Source organism: Podarcis liolepis, assembly GCF_965112155.1.
Source record: "Podarcis liolepis genome assembly, chromosome: 12".
Classification (NCBI taxonomy): domain Eukaryota; kingdom Metazoa; phylum Chordata; class Lepidosauria; order Squamata; family Lacertidae; genus Podarcis; species Podarcis liolepis.
In genome coordinates, this window is record NC_139563.1 from 57,898,086 (window position 1) to 57,922,470 (window position 24,385).

The window sequence follows — 24,385 nt, forward strand, 5'->3', positions numbered from 1 at the left end:
TTTAAGCAAATATTAGCTGGCAGAACAGGTCAAAAAAGGTGGATGGAGTAATTGAGTACAGTTTAAGAACATGAGCAGTTTGTTCTTGCTGATAAATTAGACAGCTGTTCTGAATTACATTTCATGCTGTTTTTGCACAACAGCTAATTTCCTGCTGGTAGTTCTAAAGTGACTTGGAAGCGTATGCAATTAACTCCACCACCTTTTCTTTATCCTTCAATAAAAGCATCAATTGTATTTGCTTACGGTGAATTTGCAGGGGTTTCTTCCTTCTCCTTCTCTTCCTAAAACTTTAGAATACATGTATTAGATGTCTAATGTGGGCTTCATAATTCAGAAGCCATATTTTGACATCTGAATTATTATAAAAGCCAACAACAATGCTGGCACGCCTGTAAAACTTGATTGAACTAATGGAGCCTTTCAATTCATGAAATAGTTTTTCTCTATTTCCCACCACTACCGCATAGCATCACACACACATTTGTGTGAGTAGGAAGGCATGTTGAGCAGTTCATGTGTATAACAACTAGCCAATGTGTATATTCACCTGGCCTCATGGAGAATGTGCACAGAATCCTTCCAGAAATAACTGTTCATATTTCCCAATCAATATACATAATCTCCATTAGGCCTTTTGGGAATGTGAATACCTTGACAATTTTGTACGTTCTCTAGCCCAGTGTTTCCCAACCTTTTTTGGGCAAAGGCACACTTGTTTGATGAAAAAAATCTCGAGGCACACCACCATTACAGCCCCGTGACGTCAGCGCGCAGCATCACGCCGGGAGGGACGCACGAAAGTGTAAGTTTCAATTTTTTTCCCTCCCCCTTGCCGGGGAACCTCCAAGCTTTGGGGGTGGGGGGGAGGAGGCAGCAAAGTGAGGCAGGAAGGAGAGCGCGGCTTGGCTGGGTGAGCTTTGGCAGGGGCAGGGAATGAGAGCCGCGAGGCGGGCGCTGCGGATGGAGGCGCTGCCCGCCGAGCTCGCAGGCAGCCAGGCAGGCAGACGGCGAGAGCCCCGTGCTGGGCGGCCTCTCCTCGCCGCCCTGCCTCTCACCGCCCGACTCGCCCGCCTCCCTCCAGGCAACATCTCGCGGCACACCAGGCAACATCTCGCGGCACACTAGTGTGCCACGGAACAGTGGTTGAAAAACACTGCTCTAGCCAATATGGACATTCTTCAGTCGGTATGCATTGTCTCCACAAAACATGACTTCTTTTCTATTTCTGGTTCAGAAGTGTGCAATCTGCACCCCCTGGACTGCTTCTGCCCCACTACCCAATCTTCCATGACCCACAACACATCCTCCTGCTGATCAGTCAAGGCAGGAGGAAAGAGGACCTCCAGGTAAAATTAACTGATTCTGCAGTTCAGGCTCCTTTTCATTATCCTCAGCTGTTCGCCTGCCAACTGAGCAGAACAAGGCAGACTTGCAGGGAGAGGAAAGTATGAAACCCTCCCCCTGCCCTGGCCCTTGCTACTAAGCTTAGGGAAAAAAGCTTTTGTTTTCAAATTGACATTTATCCACAAGCCTGTTTCTGCATCCTCTCTAGCTCTCCCAAGACCACACCAGGAATACGCAATGCAAAAAGACTAGCAGGTTGCAGCAATGCAGCTCAAACCACACCAAATATAAAAAAAGAAAGCAAAACTAATTCCAGGGCAGATTTTCTAAATGTTCAGAAAATTGCTAGTTTATTTTTTAAAGCCGGAGAGAGGCTTAAGAAGCAAAAAGTTTCCGACTACGCTGTACATGCAAAAAGCCGTCCCATAAGAACATCAGAAATAGTTCAATGTCCTGATGATCGCAAAGGAAGAAAAATGAGCTTTTATTTATAATGGTGTTAGAAGTCCTCCTAAACTCAATAAGAGAAAATAAGGGGATAAAAGGTATAACAGTTGGGCAGAACGAATACAAAATCAAGGCATTCGCAGATGATCTGGTGGTAACAATGGAGGACCCAATAGACTCAATAAAAGAGGTACTCGAAGAATTTGACCAATTCGGAAAAGTGGCCGGCTTCAAACTAAATAAAAGGAAAACAAAAATTATAGTAAAGAATATGGATATAGATAAAATTGAAGAACTACAAACAGAAACGGAGATAGAGGTGGCCAGGAAGGTAAAATATCTAGGAATATGGGTAACGCCAAAAAATATAGATTAATACAAAAATAACTACGAGATAGTATGGAAAGGAATCAAGAGAGATATTGAAACGTGGGGCAAGCTAAAATTGTCATTCTGGGGCAGAATAGCCACAATCAAGATGAGTGTGCTCCCAAAGGTGTTGTTCTTATTTCAGAACATTCCTGTAATTAAAGGTACTAAGATATTTAAAGACTGGCAGAAAGTGATTTCAAAATTCGTCTGGCAGGGCAGGAAACCAAGAATAAAATTTAAACTATTGACAGATGTGAAGGAAAGGGGGGGCTTTGCCCTGCCAGATCTGAAATTATATTATGAGGCGGCATGCCTATGCTGGGTTAAAACATGGATAAAATTGGAAGATAAGGAAGTGTTAGACCTAGAGGGATTTAACAACAGCTTTGGGTGGCACGCCTATCTGTGGCAGGGGAAGAGAAAAGTACACAGGGGCTTCGAAAATCACATCTTCAGAGGCCCGCTGATTGAGGTATGGGAGAGGAATAGAGATATGTTAGAACCTAAAACACCCCATTGGCTATCGCCACTAGAAGTCATGAGCGTTAAAAAGATTAACATGAGAGATAATTGGGCTACCTACGAACAACTGTTAATGAAAGAAGAAGGAAAGTGGAAAATGAAGCCGTATGATCAGGTTAAAGAGAAAGTCTATGACTGGCTGCACTATTTCCAGATAAATGGAATGTTTAGAAAAGACATCAAAGACAAAGGATATGCTGACAAAGACTCAAGATTCCAGATTGAGATATTGAATAACAATTATAAAATTCTATCCAAAATGTACAATCAGTTACTGGAATGGAATTTAATAGATGAGGAAGTAAAGTCGGTGATGACATACTGGGCTAGAGATATTGGTCATAATATATATTTTGAAGAATGGGAGAAACTCTGGAAAAAACATCTTAAGTTCACAGCTTGTGTGACACTAAAGGAGAATTTAATGAAAATGTTTTACCGTTGGTATATGACCCCTGTAAAATTGGCCAAAATGTACGGAACTTGTAATAAATGCTGGAAGTGCAAGGAAAGGGAGGGGTCCTTCTACCATATGTGGTGGGAATGCCAAAAAGTTAAAGGGTTTTGGGAGAGTGTATATAACGAAATGAAGAAAATTCTAAGATACACTTTTGTTAAAAAACCCGAGGCTTTTTTGCTGGGATTGGTAGGAAGCGAGATAAAGAAGAAAGATCACAAGATGTTCCAGTATGCAACAACGGCAGCAAGAGTCTTACTAGCTCAAAACTGGAAATCAGAGGGCTTGCCGACAATTGAGGAATGGAGAGCAAAACTGTTAGATTATGCGGAGATGGATAAGATGACGGGGAAAATTAGATACTCAAAAGACCCGAGGTTCATTAAGGATTGGGAAAATTTTACGAAATATCTGGAAAACCTAAGTGATGGTCAAATAACACTAGTGGGCTTTAAAGGAGCTCTGTAAAAAGAAAAGGGTATTGTCTAAAGAGAAACGGAAGAACTGTGATGATCAATGGCAATACAAAATAGGAAATGCGAAACCTCATAAAAATTATTACGGATGATTTGTGGAAAGGTTGAAGGAAGTTATATAAAAAAACCTGTGAAAATGAGAATTGAATTTCTGTATTTTGTATTTTGTACTATGTAAATTAATAAAAATTATGCATGAAAAAAAATGAAAAAAAGAAAAATGAGCTTTTAACAAGTGGCGGGAGAGGAAGGAAGGGGCTCTTCCAGAAAGTGGAGGGAAGAGTGGGGCTGACTTCCTCTCAACCTTGTTTTACTGCTTGAGAGGAAGTGGCTTCCTTGATACACAATCGTGCTCAGTTTGGGTCTGACTGTGTCACTGCCCCGCTGCCAACAACCAAAACTCTGACAAGAGCGCCACAGATCTCAGGTTTATGGGGGACAATACTGTCAGGGAACTGCCATCAGAGCATCAGGTGGTGGAGGGACTCAGGCAGGATGAAAGAGACTCAACTGCTGAAGCAGGAACCAGCAGGGGGAGGAGTGGGTCTCTGAGGGAATGCGAGCAGGAGGGAGGGCTCAGGGAGGCTTCCAGCGAGAACAGTGGGGAGGTATCGGAGTCTCCCATAGGGAGACCCACACCTCGCAGGAAACTGTCACGCCGTGAGTCCAGGAGACGCGTTTCCGTTAAGGAACTTCTTTGCTGGAAACGCTTCCGCAGACAGCCACTGTCGGACTCTACTAGTGACTAGAGCAGACATGTCTGAGGAGCTCCGTCACACACGGAGGTTTGTGGGGTCGCACAAACTCTGAGGGAGCACGTTTTCACGCACAAGCAGCTAATCAAACCCTCACAGCAGTCCGACAGTCTTTGTACGCTGCCTGTGCAAGAGAAGGCATCATGAGCGAACCAACCGGAACCGGAGGAGCAGGGGCTGGAGCTGGTCCAAGCTTGGAAGATAGATACCGAGCGTTGGAGGTTCAACTGGCCCTGCAGACGGCGAGGTTGGAGGAGAGAAGGGCTCAGGATGCAGACAAGAAGGGGAGAGCCACGCAATTCCCCAGAAAGGTACCAGGATTGGTGCAGAAATTTGGGGGGGACCCCAAGGACTACCATGCTTTTAGGACAGAGATGCAATATGCCCTTAATGTGCAGTTCGATGAGTTCCCTGATGAGGAATCGCGAGTTGCTTTTGTAATTGGGCATCTTGAGAAAGGGGCTAGAGACTGGGTTCGACCCCTAATGGCAACGCACAATGACATACTAAAGGACACAATGAAGTTCTTTCGTGCAATGGATATCATGTTTTCCAGCGATATTGAGGAAGGGGTGGTGCGCAGACAGCTAATGGCTTGTAAGCAGGGAAGTCGATCTGTCCGTGAATACTGGACTGAGTTTACCATGCTGATTCACAGACTGAGTTGGGATTTATCGGCGGCACCCGTTCAAATGCTATTTGAAGAAGGTCTTTCTTCGGGGGTGAAAGACGAGCTGGCACGGAGCCCCAGGGCGGAGTCTATGGATCAGCTGACCAAATCTGCGCTGACCATAGGAGCGCGGCAGGAGGCAAGAGCCTTGGAGAGGCGGGAAGGGAGAGGGGAACGTTGGAAGGAGTTCCGCATTCCAGACATTCCTGAGCCAGCTTTCCCGCCGGCAGAGCCGATGGAAATCGGAACAGCGCGCGCGCGCGCATTTTCAAAAACCAGCGAGGGAGCTAAGAAGGAGGGAAAGGGCCCCCGGAAATGCTATCTCTGCCAACAGCCAGGCCACTTTGCCAGAGTCTGCCCCCAGAGGAAGGAATGGCAAGGGATGGTGGGAGCTGTTGAGGGGGGAGAAGAAGGGGGAGCGGAGCAGGTAAAAGCCAACGCCTGGTTGCCACAATTGGGGCACTGCAGCCAGGCCAAAGAGCAGTGAAAGTGCCCGTGCCAGAAGCTCCTCGACCTGCTCTAGTGATTGAAGTGTCGCTAGAGCTGCAGAATGGGCACCCCCTAAAAATAAAGGCGCTATTGGACTCAGGCAGCTCCTGCAATTTTATGAGCAAGGAGTTTGCTGCTGAACACCAGATACAGACCATCCCTTTAAGCAACCCCCTGCAGGTGACCACGATTGATGGCAGGGAGTTGTTGGGAGGAGGAGTCCGCTTGCAGACTGTCCCAATGATAATGAGGGTGGCAAGGCACACAGAACTGATAGCGTTTAATGTGGCCACCCTGGGAGGCGCTCCCATTATTTTGGGAATGAGCTGGCTAGCTCTACATGATCCGCTGGTTGGCTGGCATCAAAGAGTGGTGTCCTTTGGTTCAGCACATTGCCTAGAACACTGCAAAGGGGAGAAGGGTTCAGCAGGGGCCCAAGCCACCCTGGCAGGGACTGAAGTAATGGGGAAGGTGAAGGTACCACCACAGTATGCAGATCTCAGCGACGTGTTCAGCGAGAAGGAAGCTGACCAACTACCACCTCATAGACCCTTTGATTGTCAGATCAATTTACTCCCAGGAGCACAGCTTCCCGTGGGCAAGTTGTATGCCATGTCAGACAGGGAAATGCAGGAGTTGCGAGGGTTCATTGACAAGAACCTGAAGAGAGGCTTCATCAGAGAGTCCAAAGCAGCAGGGGGGAGCCCAGTGTTCTTTGTGGACAAAAAAAATGCGGACAAGCCGAGACTTGTATGTGATTTTAGGCGGCTGAATGCAGTGACTGAACCGGTGGCGTTCCCTATGCCCAGAATTGATGATATTTTGACCAGGGTGAGGAAGGGAAAGATTTTCACAAAGCTGGATCTAAGGGGGGCGTACAACCTGATACGCATAAGGAAAGGGGATGAATGGAAAACCACCATGTTTACCCCTTTGGGGGCGTTTGAATACCTCGTTATGCCATTTGGATTACAAGCAGGCTCCGCGTGTTTTCAATCTTTTATGAACCACGTGCTGGGCCCTTTGCTCTACAAGAATTGCGTTGCCTTTCTAGATGATGTGTTGGTGTATTCTGAGAATGAGGAGCAACATGTGAGAGACGTCAGAGAAGTGTTGAGCAGACTGCAAGCCAACAGGCTGTGGGTCAAACTGGAGAAGTGTCGGTTCCATACCAAGGAGGTGGAATTCCTGGGGTACCGCCTGTCAGACAAGGGATTGGCCATGGATCCCGGCAAGGTACAGGCAGTGCTGGAATGGAAAACACCCAAAACCAAGAAGGATGTGCAGAGGTTCCTAGGGTTTGGAAACTTTTATCGTAAGTTCATCCGCAACTTCGCCCATCTGACGGCGCCCATCACTGACTGTCTCAGCAGTAAAAAGAAGTTTGTATGGACGGCGGAGGCGGAGCGAGCGTTTGAGGAACTGAAAAGGGCCTTCGCCTCTGAAGAACAACTTCTGCATGTGGATTTACGAAAGAAGCTAAGGGTTGAAACAGACGCATCTGACAGAGCCATAGGGGCGGTGCTTCTTCTGCAGCCGGGGAAGGAGGAGTCAGAGTGGCGTCCGTGTGCCTTCTTCTCGCGGAAGCTGAACAAATCCGAGAGGAACTACACGGTGTACGACCGAGAACTGCTTGCTATTCATGAGGCGTTCCGGAGATGGAGGCATCTGCTAGTTGGTGCACAACATAAAGTGCAAGTGTGCACGGACCATAAAAATCTAGAGTACTGGAGAACGGCGCGAGTGCTCAACCAAAGGCAGTTGAGATGGGCCCAAGAGTTCTCCAAATTTAACTTTGAGATTTGTTATGTGCCAGGCCCAGAGAATGTTAGGGCGGACGCTCTCTCACGCAAACCTGAATATTTGGAGGGGGAGGGAGCACCCGAAGAAACCCATATCATTCCAGAGGACCGCTGGGTGTGTGGGGCGACTTTGGTGGGGCAAAGGGAATTGGTAGAGGGTACGGTGCAGGATGCATACGCCCAGGGGAAACTCAGGGATCTCAGAGGGGAGGAAGACAAATCCGGTGGTTTTGAGGAGAGAAATGGGGCATTGTATTATAAGGGAGCGTTATATATACCTGAAGGGGAATTGAGGGAGAAGGTACTCAAGCAGCTGCACGATAGCCCCACAGCAGGGCACTTTGGGCAACACAAAACCATGTGGCTGGTTACCAGGGAATTTTGGTGGCCCAAGGTCAGGGAAGATGTGCGGGAGTATGTGAGAGGGTGTGAACAATGCCAAAGAGCCAAGGGGGAGAGGCGGGCGCCGGCTGGTTTATTAGAACCACTGCCCACACCTGAAAGACCGTGGGAAGCAGTGGCAATAGATTTCATGACTGATCTGCCAAGGTCTAGAGGGAAAACAGCCATCATGGTTGTAGTAGACCTGTTAACTAAAATGGCCCACTTCATAGCCTGCTCACATGCGGTTACAGCAGAAGAAACCGCCAAATTGTTTGTAGAGAATGTGTTTAGGTTGCATGGCGCCCCCTTGAGGGTGGTTTCAGACCGAGGGAAACAATTTACTTCCAGGTTCTGGAGGAAGCTCATGAGCTTACTGCATGTAGAGGTTAATTTCTCGACGGCCCGTCATCCTGAAACCAACGGGCAGGCGGAAAGAGCAAATGGGGTTCTCCAACAATATTTGAGGTGTTATGTTAATGACAGAGAGAATGATTGGGTGGAGAAGTTGGCGTTGGCAGAATTTGCCTACAACAATGCAGAGAACGTGTCCACGGGGATGAGCCCCTTTTTGGCTAATCACGGGTGCCATCCCAGAGCCTTCCCAGGGGGGGAGGGGGAGAACTGGAGCGTTCCAGCTGCAGAACAGTTCGTGGAAGAAATGGAAGCGATCCATCGCCAGCTCCAACTCAATTTAAACAGGGCTAAGGAGGAATATAAGAGGCAGGCAGACAAAAACAGAAGGGAAGGTGAAAGCATCAGGGTGGGGGACCAGGTGTGGCTGTCAACCCAAGGGTTGCCATTCAAAGGAGGTTGTAAGAAATTAAGACCCAAAAGGCTGGGTCCGTTTGAAGTCATACAGCAGGTCAATCCAGTGGCTTTCAGGCTCCGGTTACCGAACCACATGAAGCTGCACCCAGTTTTTCACAGGTCGTTGCTGTCACCGTATAGAGGAGACAGTGAGGGGAGGGTCACTAGGGGACCAGCAATGGAGGAGAAGGAACACAGCTACCATGTAGCGGAGATCCTCGATTCCAGGTGGAAGGGAGATCAAGTAGAGTATTTGGTAATGTGGGAAGGGGAACCGGAGTCGGAAAACACCTGGGTTAGGGCAGAGGATGTCAATGACGAGGTTTTAATAGAGACTTTTCATCAGAGGTTCCCACGTAAACCTCAGCCGGTAGCGAGGTTCCGAAGGGAATACTTTGCCACCACCGACGAGGAAGAGGAGTTGGAGGGGTTCCCAGATTCTGAAGAGGAGGAGGATTCAGCTGGCCAGGACGACGATCGATGGAGAGAATTGTTCGAGACGTCAGAAGATGAGGAAGATTCGTTTCGGGGTTTTAGCCCTTCACCTCCCAGGGGGGAGGAATTGGGAGGGGGTGAGGGGGGCCCTGGAGGGGAGGTGGATGTCAGGGAACTGCCATCAGAGCATCAGGTGGTGGAGGGACTCAGGCAGGATGAAAGAGACTCAACTGCTGAAGCAGGAACCAGCAGGGGGAGGAGTGGGTCTCTGAGGGAATGCGAGCAGGAGGGAGGGCTCAGGGAGGCTTCCAGCGAGAACAGTGGGGAGGTATCGGAGTCTCCCATAGGGAGACCCACACCTCGCAGGAAACTGTCACGCCGTGAGTCCAGGAGACGCGTTTCCGTTAAGGAACTTCTTTGCTGGAAACGCTTCCGCAGACAGCCACTGTCGGACTCTACTAGTGACTAGAGCAGACATGTCTGAGGAGCTCCGTCACACACGGAGGTTTGTGGGGTCGCACAAACTCTGAGGGAGCACGTTTTCACGCACAAGCAGCTAATCAAACCCTCACAAATACAGTGTAGTAAGGAAGTTAACACACAAGCATCTGGCACACTATGCAGCTCTGGTCTGGGGACCACACTCCCTGTTCTCCCACCACAACCAGCTCCCTCCGCATGGTTCCCACATGAATCTTTGTGGTCCCTCAACTTGTAAAGGCATTAACTTCCAAGCCTTTGCATTAAAAAGGTGTTATTGACTTCAATAGGATGTGAGTTGCACCTTGTCTCTTTCTTTAAATCATTCCCAGTGAATTATTTGAACCAATTAAAAAGAAAATTGAACTTTTTACTTGGTTCTGCCAAGCCATTAAAGGCCAGTATATATGCATGTTAGAAATTATTTCTGATGTATAAAACATAAGTTTCAGATCTTTGAGAACAAGAAGTGCCTGTTCGGAATACATTTTCTTGTATTATAACTCAAAAGTTATTGTGCTACATTTTGTTCTCCTCATTATCACTTAATCAAAATGCTAAAATACCATTCCAGGGGCATGCTCTCAGCACCATTACAAGCAAGGAAACCAAAGGGGAGATTTGGTTATTCATGCCTAAGGCTGAATTTTGCCCCATATTTTTAAGCATTTTCCCCAACAGAGGTCTGATTTATATTTTTAAGCAAGTGTTGCTAACTTTTGTAGTTCTATCACTATTCTCGATATGGGGCATCTCTGAATTATTTGTTTATTGAACGCTGGTTGGTCTCCTCTGATCTACATCACCTTCACCAGCAATACATTTTCCATATCATAGTGAAATACACACACAATAAATGCACCCACAATAGTTACGCAATGGATTCTACAGTTTCCTAATTACCTGACAGAGGGCTACTTTATAGTGTGTTTCACTTCATGGAGAATATTTGTTACTTCTGTACCATCTAGAGGTGTAACAACTTCACTTTGTACATCTAATTAGCCTATATTTGGGGTTTACATTTCAGAATCCCTGTTGCTTTTGAGAGATTTCTTTCCAAGCTTCAGATTTCACAAAGACAAGCCCCCTGAATTGGCTTCTTAATGCTAGGCCATTTTGACTGACATGTTCTGCCTGATCGCTGGAACCAGGTCTGGACTTGATTTCTTCAGTCAGAATTCTTGGGGCATAGTTTTGGCACCAATGGAAGCTTTCCTCCCAAAGCAAATCTACTTGCATTAGAAAGAAAGAAAGAAAGAAAGAAAGAAAGAAAGAAAGAAAGAAAGAAAGAAAGAAAGAAAGAAAGATTGTTATATGAAAGAAGCAAACACACCTAATGTCCACATCTAGCTTGGCTCTAGATCCTGATAGCATGCCCCTGACAACAACATGGGAAACCAGAAGAAAGGATCTCTCTCTCTCTCTCTCTCTCTCTCTCTCTCTCTCACACACACACACACACACACACACACACACACACACACCACTTCCTAAATATCCCACATCCTACTCACGTTCCAGGTAAATCCTTCATTAAGCAGTGCTCCAAACAGTAACTAACCTAGAGACCACATAGCTCCACACTCTGTTGTTAATTCTCTTGTGATGCATATTTAATATAAGCTTTTTGTGGATCCAGACCATCGTGGTGACATATGCAGCTATGAATACATTTTCATTTTCATTTAGCTATGCGGATGTTCAGTAAACAAGTGTCACTGGCTCCCTCCAATGAGAAATGTGTGAGATGCAAAGTGAACGACACCCTGACTATTCTTACGAAACCTTGAAATGAGAGGTGTCTAATTATTTTATACATATGTGTATTAAACTTGGTGTTGAAATCTTTGGCAGTATTTATAGCACACACACAAAAGCTCTGAATATTCAAAGCTCAGGAATGGATACATTAGAGGGAATGGAAATTAAACCATTCTTCCCCACATCACATTTCACTCTTTCCAAAAAGATTTGCTTTCTTTGTTTCTATATTTATTTCTGCTCTTTTGAACAACTGAAAAGACAGCTGCTAACACATGTATGAGTTCAGCAAAAAGGCTCATCCGTTTCCTTTGCTTATAACTCCATTCCTTCCATTCTATAGAAACTTCTGTGAAAGGAATCCAAAGCTGTTTGCAAAAAGTGAAAGCACAGATCAGGCATTTGGAAAGTGGAAAGTGTTTAGTACCCTCTGCGTTCAGTGCTTCCCATGTGCCCATGACCAACCTAACCGTTGAGCACTAAAGCGCCTTTCTCTGGTGCTGCAGCCCTGACAGGCTTCAGGGGACCCTGTGGCTGCTATTGAATTAAAAAGAAAGAAAGTGTAAGGTCACAGATCTCCTCCCATCATTTTCATAATTTCTATGGGTCATAACCTCCTCTGTTTCCCTTGGATCAAATGAAAAAGACACATCAGCATACTGGTGACACTTTTCACCAAATCTCTGGACAGCCTCATGTGGTGATTAAATGTGGAGGTCACACATTATGGGAGACAAGGCAGAATCCTGCGTCACCCCCATGCCAAAGGTTAGAACTAGGGCTCCACTGAATAGCCCTGCTTGGGAGTCCAAAGAGACTCTGGCACAAAGCAGCTGGAGGCCTTGAGCTGGTCCTGAGGCCTTGGAAGCATCTCTGAGATTCAGATGGATGTTTCTTGCTTTCTCTTCTGTCCCATTTGATATCTTTTTAAAAATCTCCCGTAAGTGTCTCCAAATTTTCTATAAATGGAAAATGCTAGCTGAGAAAAGTGGATAGAGGCAAGCAGTGGTGGTGGCAGCAGCAGCAGCAGCAGCAGGGAGTATAGCTCTGTGACTGACAGCTCTAGCTTCCAATCAGGTAAATGGTTTTACCAGAACTATCCTTCTTTACCTAATGTTAAAATGCCTTTGAAAAGGACTTGGAAGGGATGTAGAAAGAGTTTAAACTGCTCTTTGCTAATTGAATCTCTTAGGAACAACTCTATTTTGTGGAGCTAGTGGTTGGTTGTGCACTTACTGCCTTGCTTTCTTTTCTCCTTTCTTTTCTTTATTTCTGATTTCTTGCGTGCGCGCGCACACACCTCCTTTAATCTTGCTTTTGTCCACAGCCGTCTCACAGCTGTTTTGCTAGTTATTAGGTAAGTCACTTTTCTTCCCCACCCTACCCTGACCTGACCCTAGTTTCATTCGCATTAATGTTTCACTTATTTGCAGTGTTTATGTGCATGTGCGCAATCAGATAGCATCTCTCCAACTCTCTGTTCTTTGCTATGTGACAACATACACACACACTGCTGTAAGCATGTACCAAGCAGTACATTAGTGAATACTTCCATACATTTCCATGAAGTATTACCCACTCTATCAAGAGTGAAATGGGAGCAGGGTAAATATAGCATTCCAATGCAGCTTCTGGGAGAACATGCTACAGACAGCAAGAAAAGACAAATCAATTCCGACCCACCCAAGCCTTTGCCTCTTCACCACAGGTAAAAGCAGAGGGTCACACCTCTTTGTCTGAAATTTGGCAGGCTTCCTCTCCTCAGAAGTGGCTACTGTGCATACAAAATTCACCCAATTCTGCCCCAAAATTAAAATGCCATAGGCATTTGTTGATTTTTTCCCACTATAGTTAGTAGAGAAGTAATGCAAAGCTTCAAAAAATGCACCAGAGGAAGTCTCTACGTCAGATCTGAAGTGAAGCAAAATATCAGTGTGAAGTGCCAAGGCAACCTGCTATCCAACACAACAAGGCTGGTTCAAAGGCAATCTTCTTTTTTGTTTTCTGGCACGGTGCCTGCCAATCTCACCCCTGAGAAATTCAAAAGCGAGGGTTTTTAAAAATGATTGCATGGTGCCTCCTTCTCCAGTTCAATGGAGAAAACCCCATAAGCACTAGAACCAAGGGGTCTCCCAGTGAATATGATTTGCAGGAGGCTGAAAACCAATAGAAAGCATTTCTTCACACAACGCATGTTATGGAAATGGGTGACTAACAACTTAGCAGTTCGGAAGCACATCAAAGTGCAAGTAGATAAATAGGTACCGCTCTGGCGGGAAGGTAAACGGCGTTTCCGTGAGCTGCTCTGGCTTCACCAGAAGCGGCTTAGTCATGCTGGCCACATGACCCGGAAAAACTGCCAGTGAACAAACGCCGGCTCCCTCGGTCAATAAAGCGAGATGAGCCCCGCAACCCCAGAGTCGTCTACGACTGGACCTAATGGTCAGGGGTCCCTTTACCCATTAAGAACTAATGTGCCATCAATGCTAGTTGGCACCCACAGAGCCCAGCTTATGCGCAGCATGATGGTGGGGCTATAAGCCAACACTTGCTCTGTGTCTGTGCACCACGAGGTTTTAAGAACCGAGAGGAATCCAAAGGATGAAGCCTAAGCATTAGCAACATCTGTTTGCTGTTCTAGGAAAAATCATTTCTTTTGTAAATTCAATTCAGAAAAGGCCCTAAAATACTTACAAAGATGTAAATGCTGAAACATATCTAATTTCCCTGGAAAACACGTATGTTACTGAATCAGACAACCAGAATATATTAATATTAAAAATAATTATTTTCGCATTTCCAATATTTCTCTACTGCATTTTTTAAAAACTGTCTATTAATTCTGCAAACATTTCCCCCAAAACCAATTTCCAGCTTTGTAGAGGTGTTAAAAAAGATAATCAACTGATAATACTTATTTTATTAAGTCTCCTCTGAAGCTTAATTCTTAACAGAAAAACCCAATGCAGCTATAAAAATGCTAATTAGGAAAGTTTCGGAAAAAACGCTGCAGACTAAATACAACTCCATGCACAGGAAATTAATTCTGCAGATGATGTGGAAAAGATGGCATATAAAGTTAACGAGATATTACTTAAGGCAAGAGAAACAATTAGGCTATTAACAGTGGAGATAAACTAAACATTTGCCATCAAATATAATGAAACTAATTAAAAGTGAAATGAAAAATAAGACATGAATATGAAAACAAATTCAAGCACAATAAAAGGCAAAACATCTACATGACCAAAAGCAGGAGACTGCAGACGGGGAAGCAGTGCAAAAAGCCACCGGCCGAGAAGATCTGCTACGCAAACAATGAAATTCCTGAGATTGTCCTCCCTGTTTTCAGAAGAATGACCACAATAATGGCTTTATGAATTCCTTCCATAATGTACAGATGATCTCAGCCACTGCTGAAGAATTCGGCCAGGGATTTTGTTCAGAGTTTAAAAAAAGGTTGTACAAGTACAAGGGAACTGCTTATTGAGAACACTTGAACCCTGTCATTCACGAACAGAAGGAACATCAAGATACGGCAGCTTCTGCTGGCAAGAGTCCGATTCTTCCTGGGCCATTTTGTTCTTGTGCTTGGTGACTAAAAGTCACATGTGCACGATCCATAAAATGATGAGCTTTGAATTCAGGAATAGATTCCTGCGTGCAAATGAATAACAGCCTGACTTCCTTGGAGAAAGGCTGGACAAATGTGATCACTGATAATGCTTTTTTTGAAAAATCGACTTACAGACTTAGCAGAGAAAAGAACTGTGAACTTGATGTTCAGTTTCTATGTGTGTATGGTACCAATTTTACAGTGCGACCTCTCCTTAGACCAAAGTAGGGCAAGAGCCTTTGCTGAAATCAATGGGGCATCAAGTCAGTCATCGCTAATTTTTTACTTTGTTTCTACGGGTGGGACTAACCCTCAGGATTCAGTCCTATGCCTCTCTCCCTCTTTCACCCCAAGTATGTATTTCTTGAGGACTCAACATTCAATTTAGATACAGAAGGGGCTGAGAAGCTAGTCCATTCAGGCAGAGAAAGACCTGTTAGCCCAGGTGCAGAGCTGGAGAGGTCCTATAAGGAGCAACTGTAATGGAGACTGAAAGTGGCAAAAATTAACAGGTGAAAGAATGAGGAACAGGAAGGTCATGGATAGAGGTGAGAGGCAGTGAAAGGCAGGCAAATGTTCCAACTCAACACCATGTTGCTCCATGTGAGATAACGCTCCTCATTTAGTAGCACCCATTCACTAAGCTCTAAACGGATTAGTTTCATTTCTCAAGAAAGTGGTTTTTGACAATGGGTATACACATGTAGACTCAGTATTCAGTAAAAAGGGTAGACTCTATTTTCACATAATCACTTTTCAGAGTAAAATTATGCTTTTAAACCCCCCGATTATTTGATAAAAGCAGTACAGTTCTTTGGGGGAGGAAATGAAACTTACGGCAACGTTGGAGACACTATCAAGTTTTCAGAAAATGGGGAAAAATCAAAGGACCTAATGTGTTCCCGATCAAATTTTTATGCCTACTAGCTGAGAAGATGAATTAGCTTAGCTGCACTCATTTCCCCAAAGAAGCCCTATTTGTGTTCCTTAGCCATGGCTGGGTATTATTTCTGAATATCTAAACTCTGGCTAGGGATGGGCTACAAATCTAGGTGCAGACACTTTATGCTGTACTACAACGCACAGGCTGAACACATTATACCAGTAATTAACTAGTTATATGTAAACTAGTAATGCAGATACAGTAGCTATTTTCCTAGTCACCTACGAGATCACTTCCAAGTGACTATGCAGAGAAACATTACACATTATGGGGTTTTGTTAGGTTGAGACCCCAAACTGAGTTACAGACCAACTTACAGTGTGTTGCATGAGGCACACAATTATTACCTTCTTTTGCCTTTTTTTAAAAAAATGCTTTTTTGCAAAGAGCAGGAGAAAGAAGGGCGGGAGAGAGACAGAGAGGGAGAAACAGAACGGCACACAATGGAAAAGTGGGTTCCATGTGGCAGGTTGGAGTGAAAAGTGATGCCTTGTCAAAAGACTGGCGATGACTGCTCCAAAATATATGAACACTTTGGGAAACATAATGCAGAATCTAGTAAGCATCAGGCCCACCGTATGTTCACAGTTAAGTTTTTCAGAGAAGAGTGTACAGTACTGAGATTTTCTTAAACACCCCAACATTCTACAGAATTCAGACAAGGGCACTGTAAAGTTGGTATTATTCTCACTATTTCTGAAGTGAGAACTACACACAGACACACAGCTGAAACGTCTAATAGGGAACAGGGGCAAGGAATGCATGCTTGCATTATTCACCATGCAAGTTGACTATAATATAATCAAAAGGTTTTGCTATTAACTTTAACCAAGTCACCTTTGCACCTTTGTTATTTAAGGGACTTTGCCTGAGAGAGGTGTTAAACATGCACGACACTTAAGGGTTGCAGTGTGAATGAAGGCCCTGCTCATGTCCACAGGATCACTCTCTGAGTACATGGCTGGCTGTCTCAAATTTGGTCTTCAGTGTTGCTTCAATCACTGCAAACCACTTTTGAGAATGTCAGGGTGTCCCCCCCCCTTTAATCTATCAAGAGTTGTACAACCACCAATAACACAAAATTAACAGTATTGCAGAGATCTTTTTAAATGTCACAGAAGCTCACTCGTATTGATATTCTGAACTTAATAACACTAGTGCTGTAACGCTCGGCATCAAACTACTTGAAGCACTTTCATAAGGCAATAAAGCAAGGAATTTGTTTTCACCCCAAAGCTATGTCAGTGACTCTGTATAACTCTATTCAGAACAATTTCCATAAAGAATAGGGAAGGGGGGGTGGGGGGAGGAGAGAATAAGTTCCTTGGTGCTCAGTCTAGGTGCTAAAGTTGTTTTCATCTCAATACCCATACATAAGGAAAGGGAGATACTAGAAGGGAGCTCAGCTTTAAGTATAACCTGCAATATGGGATCCACTGTTAATAACTGACACCTTATAACAGTCATTCTCTTCCTTTTCCTTTTCTGTCCGCTGCTGGTTTTCTTAATACTTTTTCTCATTTTGTCCCTTGTATCTCTCCCCTCCGCCCTCTATTTCTCTCTGTGTGTCTTTGAAGGAGAAATACACACACACAGGAAATGATGGTGGTACTACAGATGCAATCCACCTTCGGTCTGGACAGAGCCCAGTTTTAGACCACATCTGACATGGGCCACATAGATAATTCTAAATCTGGCCCACGGACCTCTGGATTCTTCAATACATATTAGACACGAGTTCAAGAGTATGTGATATGCAGGACAGAACTCTTGGTGGGTTTAAGAGGTCATTTTCTTCTGGTTGAAATAAGGCAGGGAACATTGTCTGCTACCTATCCGTCCTTTACTATACCATTTGCAAATTGTGAACCATCCCTTCTGGTGCAGAATGACCACTAGAAGGATGGCCTGAGCAGTCGTCTGTTCAGTGTCAACTCAACCACCAAGTAAACCGGCGATTGTAAAGACTGCAATCTAGAAAGGTTTATGGGGTGCAACTGCAAATCACCCCAAAGCCTGGCTCCATTAATTATTCAGTTCTGCAACCTGCATTACAAAATACAGTTTTGTGCAAAATCCTTAAAAACAACTGGATGTCAGATTATTTCAATGGCATTTATAACTGGCAGTTCAACACTGACAAACAAAAAGCAAAATTCCCTACTTCCCTTCAGGTCCTGCAAATGCAGCTTTTGCTGTCACGCACACCACCTTTTTGGAAGCAGGCAAAAATACATAGTTTTCTCACAAAATTAAGATACATCAATCGCTGTTTTAATTCACTGCTCAGTCCCCGAAAGTGCAAATAGTGAGTGTTACCCCTACCCAAAATCAAAGCAAATGAATGGCAGGTAATTATAAGAATTATAAGAACAAAAAAGGGGCAGAAGTAGAAATCCCATCAAAACCTGGATTGAGACAACCATCTCTTTACAGCAGCAGTCGGAAACCTCTGGTTCATGAGCAAAATTTGGCCCACCAGGCCTCCTCATTGGCAAGTGCCAGTTCCTGGCTGACATTCATCTCACAGGCAAAAGTACTAAGTGTCCTGGGTCTATTTCACCCAAAGCTTCTGCCCACAGCACATAGCAGTAACATTGGTGCGGTTAGCATGTTCAAGCATGATCAGGAAGATGGAGGTTCAAACCCACACTTTGTCAGAAAGCTCATTGGGTGACCTTCAGCTTATTCTTCTTGTTTAAATTTGTATACCGCCCTTCATCCATAGACCTCAGGGTGGGTCACAGCATAAAAATACAAGTGAAAATGCAAAATACATAATAAAAACAAAAACAAAGCAATAATCCCCTCCCCCCTCTCGCATTGGCACACAAGAGGTTGTCAAGGATGGAGACCTTACTCTCTGGCAAATCAGGCCACCTCACGTATTCCGCAAACCCCTACTTTTGTTATTTGTGGCACACGTGCTACAGATTGGCCATCTATTAGTTGGTTCATTACAAGCAATAGAAAGAATGTAGCTAATTATGTCAAAAATAATTTGACATTAAGAACTTTTAGGGGCTGCAATTCCTTCAGGATGACAGCCTGTAAGCACCAAGCAAGCTATAAACTGAAATGAGTAAGTTTAATTAATTCAGACATGCACAACAAACATGTGGTACAGATTAAAGACCCATGAATGAAGTTCCAGCTACCTGAAATGCATAGGCAGGTGAAATAGCCGCACTTAAATGAAGTGTGTTATTGCCTCTATAAAAGAAAGTAGCAGAGACGGGCCAACAACTTGGAAAATAAAATAAATTGTTTTAAATGCTTTTCAGTTAAAGACCCAAAGCATTACAATGGGATGCTCAGAGCGTCTATGTTCATTTAACTCATGTTGAATCTAGTGGGGAAAAGTCTAACCATCTTGAAATAACATCACCCCAATTAAAATTTTTAAATAAGAGCAATGATTTTTATTAGTTGGGTAATTCAGCCATTTGGATAGGCTCACTCTGATCTCAAAGCAGCTCTTAAACTTTAATATCATGGAGCGAAAGACAAATCACAGAATGGGGAATAAATGACTGTTTTCTCCTGAAGTTGAGAAGAATCATTATAGTTATCCCATATTCCCTTGTAATGGCTATGGGAGCATGAACACTGCTTTTGAAAGACAGTCTACCCAACCATTTCTACCCAGGCAAATCATAATTGTTAAAGTCTACTCCCAAACCATTTGCACAGCCTCCCGTTGTAACTGCATTAGTGCTAGTGCAGAGATTCATAACAAATAACTAAAATGAAACACTGATTCTACCAGATTCTGCATTTGTGGTAGGGCTGCAAGGCTGAGTCTCTTCAAATATTACGTAACACTAAAGCAGCCTTTTAATGTGGTGCATTCTGGATGCATTTCAACAAAAACACTCTTAAAAGAAATGTAAGCAGTAGATACAATACCAGTGGGAAGCAGGCATTCCAGTGGAGTAAACACAGGATCCATAGCTGCTTATTAATGTTGTAAAACTAAAGCAAAACAAAAAAGCCTGTTAAAAACCACAGTTCATGAACCTCACTTATTAATTCAATATTTTAATTATAGTTAAACTATACCCTAAGCATAATATTCATGAGAAAATGAACAGGGTAAAAAAGCTCAGTTCAGAAATAGCCACAAATTTGCAGGCACACACAAATATTGATTTTAAAATAAATACATTTAGAGTTGATTTACACAGAACCATGGACCGTTACATATAGCAGGTGGCAGGAAGCCCATTCCAGTGTGAAGAGATTAATCTATAAGTACATTTGGCATCAGCCAGATTGATAGATAGTGTGACACACAGTTCAAGGGATTGGAAAATCTGAGTTCTGGAGGAGCAGGGAAGCAGCGAAATGAACGAGCCAAGCTTGAGAGGGTTCAATTTTTAATTGGTAAATATTGATTTTTATAGAAGTAACTTGCCACCTGAAAGCAAAACTGAATAATAAGCAAAATAATAAAGGTTGCATGAGCAATATATTTACAGCTCTGTTAAAACAGAGTACGTTACAGAAGCAGATGTGATTTTTGTAGAGGAGACATTATTTCCAAATCAACCTGTTTGCTGGGTTAGGAAGCATGCCATGAATGGAGGTGGGCACTCAGCACAGCTTGCCGTTGGTGTGCAGCTCCACTGGCAGTCTAGGGGCACAGGTGGTACACAGCCCTGCGCACGCCAGTTCCCAGGCAGTTGAATTTCTGGGCCCAATTTAAGGCAGGGAACATAGCTCCATGGCAGAGCAGGTGTTCTGCAGGCAGAAGGTCCCAGGAGAGCCATTCCCAGGCTGATTAGACAATGCTAGGCGAGGTGAAAAAGAGAGTCTGAGCTGGCTGGGGAAAGTGGGACCTAATCTGCACCATCCTTCAGCCATGCAGTATAGGAACATAGATTGAATGCTAATGCTCAACTCTGGGATATGTGCAATAAAGAAAAGAATACAAAAGGCACTTAGTTGCTAACTACTAAACTTATTTATTAAAAATATCTATTGAGTAAAAGCCCCACTTTATTTATTATTTCATGGATAATTATGTTTTGGGGGATTTTTTAAATGCCACCAGTCCAGTGGCTAGGGTACAAATAGCAGTTAATTGATTAATTAATTAATTAAGCACATTAATAAGTTCTAGGTTTAAAATAAAAATGTATTTTTAATCTACTAGACAACATGGATTCTAACTGATTGACTCAGATAGTAAATGAGACTGACTGAAATGAAGATGACTACAATCTTTTTTATAGTCATGGACTCGATGGCCCTTGTGGTCTCTTCCAACTCTATGATTCTATGAACAAAACTGTATTCATCTTTCTGCATCAATCCAACAAAGATGCCCAAGTCTCCCAGCTCCTCCTATTTGTTTTAAATTTAGGTTTAAAACACTCTTTGGGCCGCATTTGGGGTGATGGCCTGCTTTTTCTTTTTGTCTCTTTTCTGGGTTGTGTGTAAGTGCTTCTCCTGCTGCTGTTGCTGTTGTTGTGTGTGGCTTGGCGGGGTGGGGGTGGGGCTGAGTATACCAGTTTTACTTTTGTTAAATTGGTATTTTCTAATGTCCCTGACAGCTTCTTAGATTTCCAAATGTGCTCCTGGTCCCTAAAAAGTTTGGGGACCCTTGGTCTATAATATCTTAATTTCTACTGTCGTCTCCTCTGGTCAAATAGGTTTCTAAAGCGTTACAATTTTTTTGAACAGATACAGCAGTGACAGGAGGGTGCAGACCTTATGCTCCTTGGGACAATAAACCAACTCCTGTATTTATCCAACCTCAAAGATGTGCACAAGACAGTAGAATTACAGTGGATGCTCGGGTTGCGAACGTGATCTGTGCGGGATGCACGTACCCGCAGCAGCATGTCTGCGCATACGTGGGTTGTGATTCGGTGCTTCTGCGCATGCGCAAAGCACAATTTAGCGTTTCTGCGCATGCGCGACTGCCGAAACCCGGAAGTAACCCGTTCTGGTACTTCTGGGTTTCAGTGGTCCGCAACCCAAAAAGAAGCAACCTGAAGCGTCTGTAACCCAGGGTATGACCGTATATGCCTATCACAGTTCTGAAAACAAGACCAGCAGAGTTGACATGCTGTAACTTGTGAAATATCAGCATGTCCACCAATAAACACCTGGTCTCTCCAAGGCTGCAACTGGGACAAATGCACGATGCCAGGGATACTGTGGATGCAACAAGGTCCAGCGCCCTAAAGCAAAACAGCTGGACTGAATTTTAGCATTTTAACTGTGAACACAAGGGAATGTGTGAAGAGAAGATGTGGGCAGGGGGCACTCAATGCCGAAAAAATGTGGGTGGGGGGCTTGTCCATAACAGAATACACAATGCAGAATACAACATGCCGGCAGCTAGAAGCCCAACAGTGACATCTGCCCAAGTGATTCCTCAAGCTGCCAAGCCAACTCCAGAGCTAAAAGAGAAGTATGTGAGCATGGGGGGAAGCAATGGGGGAGGGGGGGGGAGAAGAGCATGAAAAGAGCTTTGGAAAAGCAAAATCAACTGCAGGCCCAGAGCTTTATAGGACCCCACACCCGCCAAAAGCTACCTCCCCACCCCCTGCCATGTTATCCCAGCCCTTCTCCAAGAAGTTCAGCGCGGCCCCTATCCATTGTAACATCAAAGCAACCTTGCTGTTGTTTGTTGTTTGGTAATTTGTTTTAATCTGTTTTTCCATATTACATTGTTTGTTTGTTTTATTGTTTATAAAAATATTTATGTACTGCTGCATCATAAAAATATATCACTGCGGTTTGCAACAATATAAATATATAAAACCGAATCAATGGTTTTAACCTACCCTGGGACTCTGTAGCAAAGCCCAGGTAATAAATTCAAAGGCTGTCCAGTGAACCACAAGGTTGGATGAAGATTTGAACCTGAATCTCCCCAGTCTTAGTCTAGAGCCGGGGGGGGGGGGGGGAGAGAATGCAGGTACAGATGCCACTTTATTAACACAGCTTGTTTGTCCATTGTTGTTGTTGTTGTTTTTTAATGCAAGCCCCTCCAAGGGTCCAGACACTTCTTGCACAGGGGAACCTTTGTTCTTAAACCTCAGTTCTCAAGTAGGAGGTTGGCTCTCCTGATTTTTTTTGTTTGCGTTTTGCTGTTCCTGAACCTCCCATGGGGGCTAACAGCTTTTAGGAGATGGGGAGGCACAACTACTCCTTTAGAATCCTGAATCCTTCCTTAAAGGAGCCAGGACGTATCCCTAAGATTAAATAAATAAATGAAATGATGAAGATGATGATGACAAACAGGCTGCCCATCATTCTATTCAGAATGCAGTGCAGTCTCTTCAACAACTGTCCTTAGCCCCTGTACATCTGCAAAGATCATGTGCTTCTTTGCAAAGTTCTCTCTTCTGGAAGAGTGAGCACTGAAGCAAGAGACTTCCTTTTCCCCTCCCTCTTCCACCTCTCTGTGTGGACATCAAGCCATGTCGGGATGGGAGGGTGCGTAGGGAGTGTGAAGGAGTGTGTGTGAGTCCCTGTCAGGGAAGAATCACAGAATTGTAGAGGTGGAAGTTGGAAGGGACCCCAAGGGTCATCTAGTCCAACCCCTTCAATGCAGGAATCTCAGCTAAAGAAGGCGGGGTATAAGTTAATAATACTATTCTCACTAGTCAAGGAAGCAGATGCAGAGACCACGCCGGACCGGGAGGCAGCGATCCGTGGCCACCAGCCACGCGGCCCCCCTCTGCCTCCCCCGGAGACAGGGCTCTGGCGCTCCCGTTTCCCGCAAGAGGAACCGGCGTGGGAAGAGGATGCCGGACTCGACTCCAAGTCCCGGGCGAGTTGGGAGAGGAGCTGCAACTTGCAAAGAGCAGGAGCCGGGCAGTTGGGCTGCTCACTACTGTCTGTTCCCTTTAAGAAAGTGGGGGGGGGGATCTGATTAACACAACCAGGAAGGGCCAGAGGAGAGTATTTCTGCCGGGGGGGGGTACCTGGTGCTGCTGCCCAGAGACACCCGCTCGCTCGCTCTCGCTCTCTCTCTCCGCCGCCGCCGCTTTCCCTTTTGCCCCTGGAGGCTCCAGGACCGGCGCGCCAGGAGCCAGGGGAGACGCGCCGAGGGACGATCGCGCCGATCGCCACACTAATCTATGGCTCGGCGGTCGACTTCTGAGCAGCCCCGCGATTCTCTCTTGTTGGACTACAACTCCCATCATCCCTGAGCTCCGGCCTTGCTGGCTAGGGGTGATGGGAGTTGTAGTTCAACAACATCCCACAGGTGGAGAAAGGCGAAAAGAGAGGAGGATTGTTTTGCCTGCAAGCCAAGAGCTGCGTTGCCTTTTGCGCTGCAGCAACAGAGGGGCGAGCTGTGCAAGCGAAGAAGGCGGCATCTGCTGCACGGAAACGCCGCGAAAGCACAGCCAAATGCGACAGCAAGTTCTGCAAGAGGAGAATGGCAGCTCCTCCTGCCTCCCCGGCTGCTCCTCTGCCTGGGGACCTCTAGAGAGAGCCCGGGGCAGGAAGGGGAGGGAGAGGCGCCTCTGCCAAGCCGCAGCTCTTAAAGCGAGAGGCTTCCCCGAGGCCCCGTTCTCATATACATCTTCAGGGTGTTGGGAATTGTAGCTTGGTGAGGAGGAAGCTGAAGGTCTCAAGAATGTTTTGGAGGGG

The 24,385-nt window shown here is 44.9% G+C and overlaps 1 protein-coding gene across 9 annotated transcripts in view; it reads right to left on the reverse strand.

Moving 5' to 3' along the window:
- TPK1 (thiamin pyrophosphokinase 1) overlaps nt 1-23,870 on the reverse strand; it is a 253,147-nt gene extending 229,277 nt beyond the window's left edge. For 8 of the 9 annotated variants that reach the window (XR_014517943.1, XR_014517944.1, XM_083468892.1 and 5 more), the window contains exons 1-2: nt 23,713-23,844; nt 19,676-19,741 (exon numbers count right to left, since the gene is read on the reverse strand). Coding sequence is in view for 7 of the 9 variants with exons in the window: in XM_083468892.1 (XP_083325018.1) it covers nt 19,676-19,718 (43 nt within the window). In the remaining 2 variants the exon portion in view is untranslated. Of the gene's footprint in view, nt 1-19,675; nt 19,742-23,712 lie in introns of all 9 variants that reach the window. The other variant, XM_083468887.1, reaches the window with a different exon arrangement.
- Between the last annotated feature and the right edge of the window lie 515 nt (nt 23,871-24,385).